The sequence below is a fragment of the Dermacentor albipictus genome, chromosome 4 (assembly GCF_038994185.2).
Source record: "Dermacentor albipictus isolate Rhodes 1998 colony chromosome 4, USDA_Dalb.pri_finalv2, whole genome shotgun sequence".
NCBI classification, from domain to species: Eukaryota; Metazoa; Arthropoda; class Arachnida; order Ixodida; family Ixodidae; genus Dermacentor; species Dermacentor albipictus.
This window is the reverse complement of record NC_091824.1, coordinates 105,248,914-105,261,963: the sequence shown is the minus strand read 5'-3', so window position 1 is coordinate 105,261,963 and position 13,050 is coordinate 105,248,914. Positions and strand designations below refer to the sequence as shown.

General features: G+C 43.9%; 1 protein-coding gene across 3 annotated transcripts in view; it reads right to left on the bottom strand.

Annotated features, from left to right (window-relative positions):
• The window catches only part of LOC139059219 (cholinesterase-like), a 66,067-nt gene that overhangs the window by 9,829 nt on the left and 43,188 nt on the right, over nucleotides 1-13,050 (bottom strand). Inside the window, exon 1 of one of the 3 annotated variants that reach the window (XM_070537343.1) lies at nucleotides 9,300-9,473. The exons of the other annotated variants lie outside the window; for them this stretch is intronic. Within the exon in view, the coding sequence (XP_070393444.1) occupies nucleotides 9,300-9,377 (78 nt within the window). The 5' untranslated portion in view covers nucleotides 9,378-9,473. Of the gene's footprint in view, nucleotides 1-9,299; nucleotides 9,474-13,050 lie in introns of those variants that run through there. 3 annotated transcript variants of the gene reach the window in all.

Sequence of the window (13,050 nt, the reverse complement as noted above, 5' to 3'; positions counted from 1 at the left end):
GGTGAAACCTATCGTTGGTCTCTGCACATTCTACTTATATTCAGTTATGACTAGCGAAGATCGATTGACAACTCGTAACGAAGAGGAGAAATGATAAATGAAAGGAACGGCTTCTTGTCTTACATGCTTTGTCACTCACCACCTGCTTGAAGAAAAAGCGATTGTTTTTTAAACACTGATCGAAACATTTATCTGCAAGAACTTAGACATCTTTATGCACAACCACAAAGAGATCATACATTCGTATGTAGAGAGCACATGCCTGAACGCACGACTGCAAGGTTGCGCGTGTACGCACAGACACCTACGTGAAGACACAAACATAAACAGTTGTGCAACAACGCCGATGTTGTGTGCACATCCTTCTTTTTCTTCCTCGAGTCTAAAAAGATGGCCGAGCTTAGGTCATTATAAATTACTCAGTACGACTGTTAACGGTAGATCTTTGTGATGCCAGAGTAATACAAAACAGTTAAGAAACTCAAGGCACTGCAAGCGTAGGACAAAGCAACAATCAAATTTAGTTACTTATAAAGTTGCCCAAACTTAGAAAGAGTACTTAATGAATGTCACGCCTCAGGGTGATTCCCATTGATGAATTATTAATACGTGGCAGTTATTCTGGGTTTGAATGGCCACGAGGGCTCGAATACTGAGTTTTTTATAGTAGAGTCGAAGAACCTACGTGTACTCACAACGTCTGGCGAAACCCAAGGTTATGAATGCCTGTGGTCTGTGTATGTGGTACACTTTTGAATTGTGGACTTAAGTCCCGACCAACACAGAAGCGCCGATTACAGCTTCGCAGGAATAACAAAAAATAAAAACATTATGGGTTTTTCCTTGCCAGAACCATGATATGATTATGAGGCATGTCGTAGTGGGGGACTCCGGAATAATTTGGACCACCTGGCGTTCTTTAACGTGCACCTTAGCACACAGGTATTTTCACTTTTCACCCGCACCGTAATGCGACCGCCGTGACCCGGATTCAATCCCGCGACCTCGTGCTTAGCAGCCGTACCATAGTTACTAAGCACCCCCGGCGGGTAGGAGTAATAAGAGCTATAATAACGTCAAAATACATCTCGCCTATGTTATTCATCTTCACTTACACAACTTCTTGCTACGCCGCTTAATTTACAGAATCTGAGTGCGAAACGTCGAAATTTCTTGTGCGGAAGACAGCAACTTTTTCGTACTTTTGACGTGCGCGACAACCCGGAACTTTTGTCAGTGGAGAGCGGCACTGAGTGGGGAGGAGAACAAGAAAAAGACGCTTCGTATAGCTTGTGGTCTCACGCTACGCTCACGGCGCGCCGGACGACCACCGTGGATTCGAGCACTCTGAGCCGCCATACGTCTCCAGAAGCAACAAAAAACATTTAATAAGCTGGATTGGATACAAACAAAAGTATCAGCAACACGTCCGAATCTAAATCTGACTGCGGCACAATACATGGCCGCCGGTGGTCGCCAATGGCGCGCCTGGACAGAGAAAATAAAGAACAAAAAACCCAGCAGAAAGAGGCTGCCTATCCTGCAGCCAGTGCCTGCCATCGCACACCTTACAGCAGAGAGCATGGAAACAGAAAGAAGCAGAAGGACAGACAGGGGCGCGATTGGAAGGCGCTGCCTCAGGACATCGAGATGACAAAAGAGTCCGCGCAATCGTCGAGGCCAGGACACCGACGAGCCGCAGAAACCATCGGCCGGCGGTGAAAAAAGGGGCCGCCGTCGGCAGAGAGGAACACGTGCGCACCTTCCGATTCTCCGGTGTAGTCTCCTCAGGCCCAGTCTTGCGTGCGTGTACCCGGTACGCACGCAAGCAGGGCCCGAATCCCGCCAAAATGGTGGCCTATAGATGAAGCCCGTTGACCTTCCCGTGGGCAGGACGTTTGTTTGTTTTTGAGTGACTGATTGTTTTATGACCCGCTGCCTTCCCATCCAGGCAGGGAGGAGAGGGACACGGAGCCCCCAGAAACGCAGTGCATAGGAGCAGCATCTTAGAACCGGTGCTAGCGCTCGAAACATCACAAGCTTTGCGAATGAAATAAAGAGTTCAAGGAATACCAGATTGCATGGCCATTCTCTCTACCCACCCTTTTCTGTCTTTTAGTAAGTCTTTATTTATTTATTTATTTATTTACAGTACCCTCAGGGCCCAAAAGGGCGTTACAAAGGGGGGTGGGTACAATAATAATAAAAAATGCATGCTCAAACAATTATTAGTATTAAGGTGATAAATTCAAAAGATAATCAGTTATTGCAGTCTTGAAAGATGATGCCTCCTCGATGCAGGCGATGGAGGGGGGAAGGCGGTTCCACTCGGCACTGGTTTTCGGCAGAAATGAGTCAGAGAAAACATTTGTTCGACAGAAAGGAATGAACACTTTAAACCGATGATCAAGACGCGACGACATGTACGAAGGCTTGGAAATTAAGTCTTGTTTAAGCGAGCTGTTTTGGTAAAAGATTTTTTGAAAAAGGCAGAGACGGGAAATTTTTCTTCGAATGTGCAAGTTAATAAGGCCAAGGTTCGACTTCATTAAAGAAACGCTAGATGTGCGGGAATAATTAGAAAGGATGAATCGTGCTGACCTGTTCTGAACTGACTCAATGTTATCTGCTAGTGTTTTTTGACCAGGGTCCCACACAGATGACGCGTATTCTAGCTTCGGTCTAATTAGTGTTTTATAGAGCAGTAACTTCAAATGGGGTGGGGCTTTTGAGAAATTCCTGCGAATGTAGCCAAGAGATCTGTTTGCATTGTTCGTGATATGTTCGATGTGCGCATGCCATGAAAGATTACTGTTTAGCTGGATTCCAAGATATTTATAGGAAGTCACGTGCTCAAGGTTAGTTTCATTGATAATATAGCCGAAAGGAGTTGGTGAGTTCGAGCGACGTGAGACAGACATAATTTTGCATTTAGTCGGATTTAAGAACATTAGCCATTGTGAGCACCACCTTGAAATGTTATCTAGATCTTTCTGAAGAATAAAGTTATCATGCTGATTAGTTATTTCACGGTATAGAACGCAATCGTCGGCAAAAAGTTTAATAGAACTATTAACTACGGCAGGTAAGTCGTTTATATAAATTAGGAACAATAACGGTCCCAAGACGGAGCCTTGAGGAACACCTGACTTCACGGCGCAGCGCGGGGATTTGGAATTGTTAGCTGTTACAAACTGGGTACGGTTGTTGAGAAAACATTCTATCCATTTCAGAATATTAGGGTCAATATTAAGAGTACTAAGTTTAAGAAGCAGTAAGTGATGACACACCTTGTCAAACGCTTTCGCAAAATCTAGAAAGATACAGTCAATGACTTGGCCTTTGTCTAAAGAGGAAGAAATGTTATGTGTAAACGATATTAGTTGTGTTTCGCAGGAGTAGTTTTTGCGAAAGCCATGCTGAGATGAAGTGAAGAAAGAGTTGGATTCAAGAAATGAGACAAGATTGGAAAATATTACGTGTTCAAGGATTTTGCAAGGCACGCTGGTAAGTGAAATGGGTCTGTAATTGAGAGGAGAATGCGGGTTACCTGATTTCAACAGAGGGACCACCTTCCCCACCTTCCAGTCTGCGGGCAAAGTTGAGCACTCAATAGATTGGGTGAAAAGATACATAAAAAATATAGAGGAGTAGACAGCAGTATTCCTCAAAAATTTAGAATTAATTTCGTCGGCACCACAGGAAGACGATAGTTTTAAATCTTCAATTAACTTCAAAATCCCCCCAAAATTGACAACAAGTGGATCCATGGGAAAAAAATCTTCTTTGCGCATGTGCGGCACTGTATCAACACAGCAAATAGAAAAAGATTTCGCGAAAGTGTCATTTAGGACATTGCAACATTTTGCATTGCTCATGGTGTTACCATTCGTATCTGTAAGAGATATGATATTTTTCTTGTTTATTTGAACAGTGCTCCAAAATTTTGACGGATTTGTAGAAAGGAGTGAAGGTAGATAGGTATTAAAAAAAACATCCTTCGCTTCTTTTAATGCGGTACGATAAGCATGCAGCGCACTAGAATAATCACTCCAACGAGTAGATGTTCGACTGCGTTTTGCAATACGGAAAAGGCGTTTTTTCTTGTTTGACAGTCTTGTTAGTTTCGTGGAAAACCAGGGAGAGCGTTTCTTTCCGGAAAGTCTGCGCAATGGCACATATTTAGCGACAAGGGACGTGGCTTTGTTTTTAAACAAGTTCCAATTTTCTTCCACGGTACGGCTGAAAAATTCTGGTATACAGCCATCAATGAATACTGCAAGCTCATTATTAATTGCAGTGTAATCCCCGCTCGCATAATCTCTAATAAATTTTGCATTGTTCTTCTCACATCTAACGGGGCCTGTTACAAAAAAATGCAAAAAACACTGATCGCTTAGTCCTGGGAAACAGGTTAAAGAATGTACTAAGTTTGGTTGAGTGACAAGGATCAAGTCTAGAGTGTTAGATGAAGTAGTGCCAGCTCTAGTTGGCGTAGAAACAAGTTGCGTAAGATTAAAGTTCAGGCACAAGTTAAGGAAAGATTGACTTTCTGTGGACGTACCGACAACAAATGGCTGTCTGATTACACGCCTGCTTTCCTCTTGCCTCGTTGCAGTGTCTCGCCTATTTGCTTTTCGTCGCACTCAGATTAAGCTGTGATCTGTTGTCACGCAGGCAACAAAGAAACAAGGTTCACCAGCCACAGAGAGCGATGGGAAGGAGTTCCACCTCAAAAATGCACGAATCGCTGTCAAACCACGACCTCACCGCCTCTTTTTCGCTGCGCTACTTGTGACTGAACACCTGTCGTCTTTGTGTATAACATCGCAAACATCCTAAATCTGCCTACGTTTGACCGCCAGAGAGTGAATGGCCTGGGCGGAATTATGTGCAATGACATACATCCTCTATTGTAGGTGTGTACCATATTTGAGTGTTGTCATCATTACTGTCATATATGCCTCCTCTGGGCCGCAGATGCTGTTTTCACGTGCACGGCGATGTAGAATTACACGCAAGCGCATCGCCGTCATGTCAAGAACATTTTCTATGCGACGCACATAATGTAATCCTCGTACAATACAGTGCTGCTCATTCAGGCCTCCGAAATACACGCACAGCAGCCACTGCGCTCAGAGTCTCCTATAGAGTGGAAGCATCATCACGATCATTATCGTCACAATTAGCCTATTTTCATTTTCCCAAAAGCACGAACTACTCTCCCAGTGGTCTCCAATTATCCGTCTTGCGCCAGCTGATTCCAACTTGCACCTGCGAATTTCTTAATTTCATCACCCCACCTAATTTTCTGCCGTCATCGACTGCGCTTCCCTTTCCGTAGCACCCATTCTGTAACTTTAATGGTCCACCGGTTATCTGCCATGCATACACATTACATGATCGGCCCAGCTCAATTTTTTTCCTTACTGTGAACTAGAATATCGGCTACCCCGTCTGCCTCTTTGATCCACACCACTCTATTCAAGTCTCTTAACGTTACGCCTAACAATTTTCATTCCATCGCTCTTTGCGCCGTCCTTCACTTGTTCTCGAGCTTCCTAGTTAACCTCCAAGTTTCTGCCCCATATGTGAGCACCGGTAGAGTGCAATGATAGTACACTTTTCAACGACAGAGACAAGCTCCAATTCAGGATTTCGTAATACCTGCGGCACGTACTTTAATTCATCTTTAGTCGTCTGTAAATTTTCTTATGATCAGGGTCCCCTATGAGTAACTGACCTAGATAAACATACCCCTGTACAGACTCTAGACGCCAACTGCCGATCATGAGTTCTTCGCTTCACAGCTTCCTCAACATTACCTTCGCCTTCTGCATATTAATCTTCAACCCTACTGTTACAGTTTTTCGGTTAAAGTCCTCAATCATTTGTTGAGATTCATCCACAGTGTTACTGAACAAGGCAATATCACCCGCAAACAGAAAGTTGTTGAGATAATCACCTTTGATCCTCACTCCCAAGCCTTCCCAGTCTAACAGCTTGAATACTTCTAAGCATGCAATGAATAGCATTGGAGAGATTGTGTCTTCTTTTCTGATCCCTTTCTTGAAAGGTAATTATCTACTTTTCCAGTGAAGAAGAAATAGCTGCGCAATCTTTGTAGGCATTTTGCAAAGTATTCCCGTGCGCCTCCTGTACTCTGTGATTACGCAATACATGACTGCTGATATCCTTTTTGTTTAACCTATGAAGACCATATGGAGAGGTTGATTGTACTGCGCAGGTGTCCTAGTTACCTGATTGACGACGTGGATCTGCTGTAGAATAGTAATTCCTGAAGCCAGCCTGTTCTCTTGGTTTATTTAAGTCAAGTGTTGCTCTGATCTTTTTGGAAGCTACCTTCGTGAATATTTTGTAAAATACTGCAAGCAAGCTAATGGGTCTATAGTTCTATAAATCTTGAAAGACTCACTCCTTATGGATTTGTACAATGTTGGCATCCTTCCAGCTCTCTGGTACACTTGAAGGCGTCAGGCATTGCGTAAAAAGGGCCGCAAGGTTTTCAAGCAAAATATCTCCTCCGCTGTTGATTAAATCGGTTGTTAATAAATATTATCCTTCCTCTTTTCTCTGGGTCACATCCTGCAAGATCCTTCTAACTTCATCGCTAGTTAAAGAAGGAGTCTCAGTATCATGTTCATCACTACTTCCGATGAAGATCATGCGTGGCATCTCTGGGTACTGTACAGGTCAGAATAGAAGTTTCCCACTGACTTTACTAGCCTAATGGAGCGTAGTGGAGCATAATGCCTTGGATTAATTGCCCACCGTTGTTTTTGCGCGCTCACTCAGTGGTTCGCGCACTGGACTCCCAAATGTCATGGTTTCACTGGCTTGGGTTGAAATCCTAGTGAACGCGGTTGTGGGGAGCTTTTCGTTTTCTTTGCGTGATGGCAATGGCGATGCAGAGGATGCGAAGATGGCTTGAGGACGACAGAAATCGCCATTGTGAGGCGTCGGTGACGACGAAGGCTCGTCGTCAGCGTAACAGAATGGACGGATCGATGGACCGACAAGGCAGCAAACCCAATTTCGAGCACTGAACTGCCATCGCAGTAAAAAAAAAGTATTCTTACTTCGAACACTGATTCGTGCCATGCTCTCAAATTTCAGGCAAGATTGAATACTTATTTACCTGTAATATCTTATGTAAAAATTGGCCCTGAAGGTATACTCTCATGTTTCCTTGTTTTTGCATCGCTCACGCGTTTGAAAAGAAGCAGTATATTTATTTGTCACAACTCGAGTTCCAGCAAAGCCTTTTTTTGTTTGTAACAGATTACTAATTGTAATAATAATTTTTATGTCCGTGAATAAACCGCGCATTTTAAAGCGGCGTACACATGGGACCCAGAACATGGCCTTTATTTCCTGTAAATTTAAATTTCGTGTTTCAGTTTGTTCTGCCAGGACTTCGGGAAAAACATTCGCATAACGCTTGCAATAGGCTTTAGGTCGTCATAACTATGAATATTTGCAAACGCCATAGTTAAGCCGCGCACGTTAAATTTTGCGTATGCATGAGACACAATGGGCCACCACCCTCTACTCCGATTTCCATAAAAGGGGAAGTTGACACAGTGGGCAAACATTTTACGTGATTTGTAAAACGCAAGTATAAAGCATAGAAGCGCTTGTATAATTACTGCATGGGTCATGATAATGTCAGACACTTTAGACTTTACCAGCATGTGATCCCATTTCCTGAACTTTCAAATTTGTTGCCACATTTCATGGTCCCTAGACACTGTAAAAAACCTTTCGAATAACTCCTGTACAATGCTTTCGAACAAGTGCATAAGTAGTTTACTGTAAAGGCTATAAATTCAACCCACTCTTGAAATTCGGCACTTAGGTCAGCTATTATGTGCCCAAATTTTCGCCAACGTCTAACTCTGCCAAATGTATCAGTTGTCCGAGGCCAGTACGCTGACCCTCAACGAGGTTCGTAAAAGACATTATAACACTCTGGAGCACTTGCATTAGTAGTTTACTGCGAAGACCGTAATTAACCCACAAACTTTAAACTTTCCCCGCACTTCACCAAAGCCGTTCCCCTATTTCCGGCAAACTAGGTGCCCCAGGTAGTTCACCGAAGAACAATTTTATCAAATTTAAGCTTGGTGCGTCATCTAGTACTCACAAGACATCGGGAAAAGCACACATAACATTTCAAAGGGCGTCTATTTGCACTAAGCTTCGCTCTGAAACTGGGAGCAGGTTATTTCATGCAGTGCATGCTTTGCTTCAGATCTGCACTTAATAAAAATTTTGGAGCAGTCTATTCCGCTTTTAGAAAAGCGTATACCACTTTTCTTGCACGTAGTTTCCTGATTTACCTCGTGACTACCAAAACTTCACGTTAGGCTTGAGGCTAATGGCTTCTGGGCAATGCTTAAAATGAATCTATTCGCTTGTCATCCGGCTTAAGTTAGCTCATTACCAACAAGAATGTCGCTCAATTCGCTTGTAAACGCTCTCTGCTACTTCGTTGTGTGACAACTGTTTGTGGCAAGCAAACTTTTGTTTTCTATAGCACGAAATCTTGGAATACCTGGAGGAGCAATCTTAAAAACTTTCGCACGTTATGTTCTTGTAAACGCAAGTGTAAGAACTTCTAGTTCTCTCTCCCCATAATAATGTATATTCCTGTGTATTTTGGATGGTAATTACTCCATACAGTGCTTTTGCGCCTGAAGAATAATGCGAAATTTGGGGAAGTTACATTATATACTTATGTTGCAGTTGTATGTTACTATGTGTATATGGTGGTATATTTAATAAATGCAATTGATCCGTGTATAGATTGCTTGCTGGATGGATTAAAGCGCTTGTCGAAGTGGACACTGACATTTTTGGTGGTGGCACATGTTTTGCTCATTTGGTTGGATGACAGGGGGAATGTTTTTTCAAGCTGTAGCCCAATGTGCAACATGCTGTTTGTCAGCAAGGTATGACCGTTAAATTCTTTTGTTCAACAAGTATTCTTGCAGCTTTCACAAGTCCTGAAATTTTCAACATTTTCAACTGTGACTTAAGGAGTTGCCTATTAAGCCATCGACGTTTGCTCTGCAGATTAATGCCAGAGCAAAAGCGTTCCCTGCTTAAAAAGAGGATAGCACGGAGAATCGTACTCGGAGAGTTGCAGATTGATTGCACTCGTAAACTTGTGGCCCTTACCCATAAGCAGACTGCACAGCTATGCAACCAGTCACCTGATCCCACTCTAGATTTTCCAGTGACGCACACGAAAAAAAAAAAAAACTGTTTCGTACCTTGTTGAGAAGTGCTACGGGCCGCAAACTGGAAAAACCATTTCTTACGCTATAATCGAGACCTTGTGGAAGGAACATGTACAAAAGAAACGAAAAGGACCAGACTGAAGTGGTCCTTAACTGTACGGTTTCCAGGTTCCAGCTCCTCCGCAGTGAATATATGAGGACGGCGTGCTCTAGCGGGAGGCGTTGAAAATAGAGAAGGGCACGACTATGCACAGCGCAAGCGAGAAGCAAAACTGGCCGCTCAGCATGGCAGCTTGTGCGTCACGCAAGATACCGCATCTCCATGTGGTCCTGGCGCGGGCGAATAGAAAAAGCTGACCCATCAGCACGCGTGCTGTCCCGCAAGCGTACACTGCTTCCACTACTGGCAAAAATTTTTTAAGTCAAGTACATTGACATTAACAATGCTTACGCATTTAGAGGGCGGCATTCAGGTGCCCAACATCTTCTGTGTGAAAATCTTGGTTTTGTAAACATTTATGCTGTGTGAACTCATGGGTTGCGTGTAAACACTTCGGCTTTGTGAGTATTTATGCCATGTGAACTATTGTGTTGCGCGAACATTTATTTACACTGCAGTAGTGAGACTTAGTACGAGAATGTTCGTTCATGTGTTTATTTGTGCAGTTTGGGGATTGTTGACAACTTTCCGACGATAACTATGGCGCAAGAGAAGAGAAGTAGACGGCGCCACGCAGAGGCACCAACCTTTCTTTAAATACATGTAATAAAATAGGCATACGGTTTTCTAAGAATTAGATGTCGCGTATCTGCCATGGCAGCTTTGAAAATCTGTCTGTTTCAGCAGGATGTGAACATAGCAGCTCGCTAAAGTACGATTCCACATAGGTGTCAACGCAACAGTTTAGTAAACGCAGCTAACTAGGCACTCGGCACATAGCTGCTGGCTATGTACGTAGATGTTGGCTTTAGTTTATTGGATATTACGCTATATCTCGGTTCGCCAGGCCTGACGATATTCCCTAACGGAAAGCGTGCTTAAGGCTGAAGCTTCCCTTATTTCACTAAGAGTATCCTTGGCACATCTAATGTTGGCGATGTGCTGCGGACATTATTGACGGCGGTGCTTTAGTATGACAATTTTGTTTGCTCATATGGCCTCTTCTTTTTGACGTTAGTTTCGCCACTAGAAACGACCTAAAATACATCACGAGACACTACGAAGTTACACGTTACACGGCCGTGGAAACAGCACGGCGAGCTGTTTTAAACAAGTTTTTCGGTATGAATGATATACAATCTAAGCATTGCATATCTAAAGACGGGCACTGTGAAAGGCAATCAAGGTCGATGCTGCGCCCAAGCAAGTAACCCCCCTTTACGCGGCACCAACTTTATCAGATGCAGCTATCCCAATACAACAAGGCGAACTTACATAAAGCTGTTTACCAATACCAGCGTTTCTTAACAGAGCTGCAATGTACCTTGTGGACGATGATAAAGAAACCTGTAATGTCAACGAGAATATCACGAATACAATTTGGCCAACGACGTTCTCCCAAGAATGAGATCCTCTACGCAGCAACAACGCAGCTGTGTTATGATATATAGAATAGGCAGAATTGGGAGCGAATGAAAGTTCTTATGGCTGCGAATGGTTTGACGATTCTTTCTCACTGAAACAGTGACCGGCCTTGTAAGTGGAGAAAGAGTGGCGGGTTTCGCATCTTCGTCACGAATGATTGCAGCGTTGTTGGTGCATCATGAATATTCGAAAGGGAGGAATAACGCACCCTTACGGCCAAGCGCTTTGTTTATATATACCCAACATGCGCTTATTAACTGCGTTTTCGGTGATAAAAAAATTGGAAAGCAACGCAATCGAAAAAAAAGAAAATGTTTGCTTGTCTTCATGACTTGTCCTAATTCAACGGTGACTCAGTGGCCATGACTCACAGGTGCTGAACCCGAGGTCATGGGCCCGGTTTCAGGCCACTGCGGTCGCACTCCGATAGAAGCGAAATGCAAAAGCATTCTTGTACGTCGATTACTGTGCTCTCGAATAGAACCACAGGGGATCAAACTGAACGCAGAGTTCTCCACTGTGACGCCTTTCATAGCGCCTGTGTTCATTCGCGACGTTATATCCTATGAAACAATCAGTAATTTGGATGAGCAATTGCTTCGTATCGCTGCGGTCCCGATTTTCTAAAGGAGCTCTATTTTGACAACACTATTATGGGAACATAATCCTTCAGCGTTTTAATAGTTCACAGATATTTCTTTCGCATTTCATCGTTTTGTATTATGGCACTGGCTTGCATAATTGATCACTAACCATTTGCTTCTGAGCAATGTATTAAAAGTTAACACGCAAGCTCATCAAGTGAAATTTCAAACGTTGTTTATTTTAGCTTTGCCTAAACCAAACAGGTGAGGAATGGCTTAGGTATAGTTAAAAGGGTATTTTGAAACATTAATGATAACGCAAAGTTTTATTTTTTTTCTTGATCTATACCCTAAATTATATGTGAGTGATGTGTGCCGCGTGTGCCAGCGGGAGAGGGCCACCCTGACGCACATCCTATGGGATTGCACCAAGTTTCCCAATGAGGCTTCGACAAGTACAACGATTCCTCCGCGACTCGCGGCTGCGGCGGAATGCTACGACCACGAAAGCCAAACCTGGGCCGTCCAGCAGGTCTCGGCGGCTCTTGAAAGACAATGGCCGAGCGAAACCGACGGAACGTTGCCCCCCAGGGCGACCAACCGCGGGAGTAACACGCGCTGGAGTTGAGTAGAGACCACCCGCTGAGAAGACGCCAGGGCCCGCGTCACGGCGCCATTTAGTCGTGGTGTCGTTCTGCAGGCGACTACATGAAGTTGTCTCTCTCTCTCTCTTGATCGCACGATGTTAAAGCAGATAGTCTTCAGGGCACCTTTCCTCCCACGACCCTAGGATGACCGCAACCTGTGGTTAAAACTGTTTGCCGAGTGCCCAACCTTAAAGCTCGCTGTCATCGATCATCATCGCGCTCTGCTGGCATTGTTGGCGCTACGACTGCAGTTGCTGCTCTGAACAAATGAGCAGGAAGTGACGTCGCGCCTACGGCAGTTCTTAAAGGCAAACATGAATGGGAAGTGTCGAAGTGAACGTTTGGAAACAGCTATCTTCCGATAGAAATAAAGACCGCCGAAACAAAAACATCCGAAAGGGCATCACGTCAGATCCAGTAGTAGAAATCACGGTAATGCCCGATTTCATTAAAAAGCACTCAGTCTAAAGTGGCCTCCAGTAATCGAACAAATAAGGAACAAGCAGACTGGCTGTATTCCAGTGTTATGGCAACTAGCCAATAACTAGCTCGTTTAACGCGTCTCCCCCCCCCCCCTTTGCATTCTTGTCTTTTTGTTACACTATCAAGCAAGATATGGTCATTGGGGTTAGCGGGTTCATCTCGTTTTACTTTTCTGTGCATGTGCGAGAGAGAAAGAGAGAGAGAGAAAAATAAATGAAGGGTTAACCAGTACTTAGCCCGGTTCGCTACCCTGCTCTCGCGGAAGGGGGAAGGGGGAATATTAAAAGAAGAAGAGAAAGCCCGCTGTAGACATCGCCGACGTAATAACAGGTATCTGCTCTATATCACAGAGGGTACTGACCTGGATGACGAACGGTTACTGAGTCGATCGACTGTGAGAGAAAGAATGCAGTCGACTTCGCTTCGCGTTCCTTAGTCGAAATGATTATTATTTCAAGATCTGACCTGCTATTTGTTGGAATCAT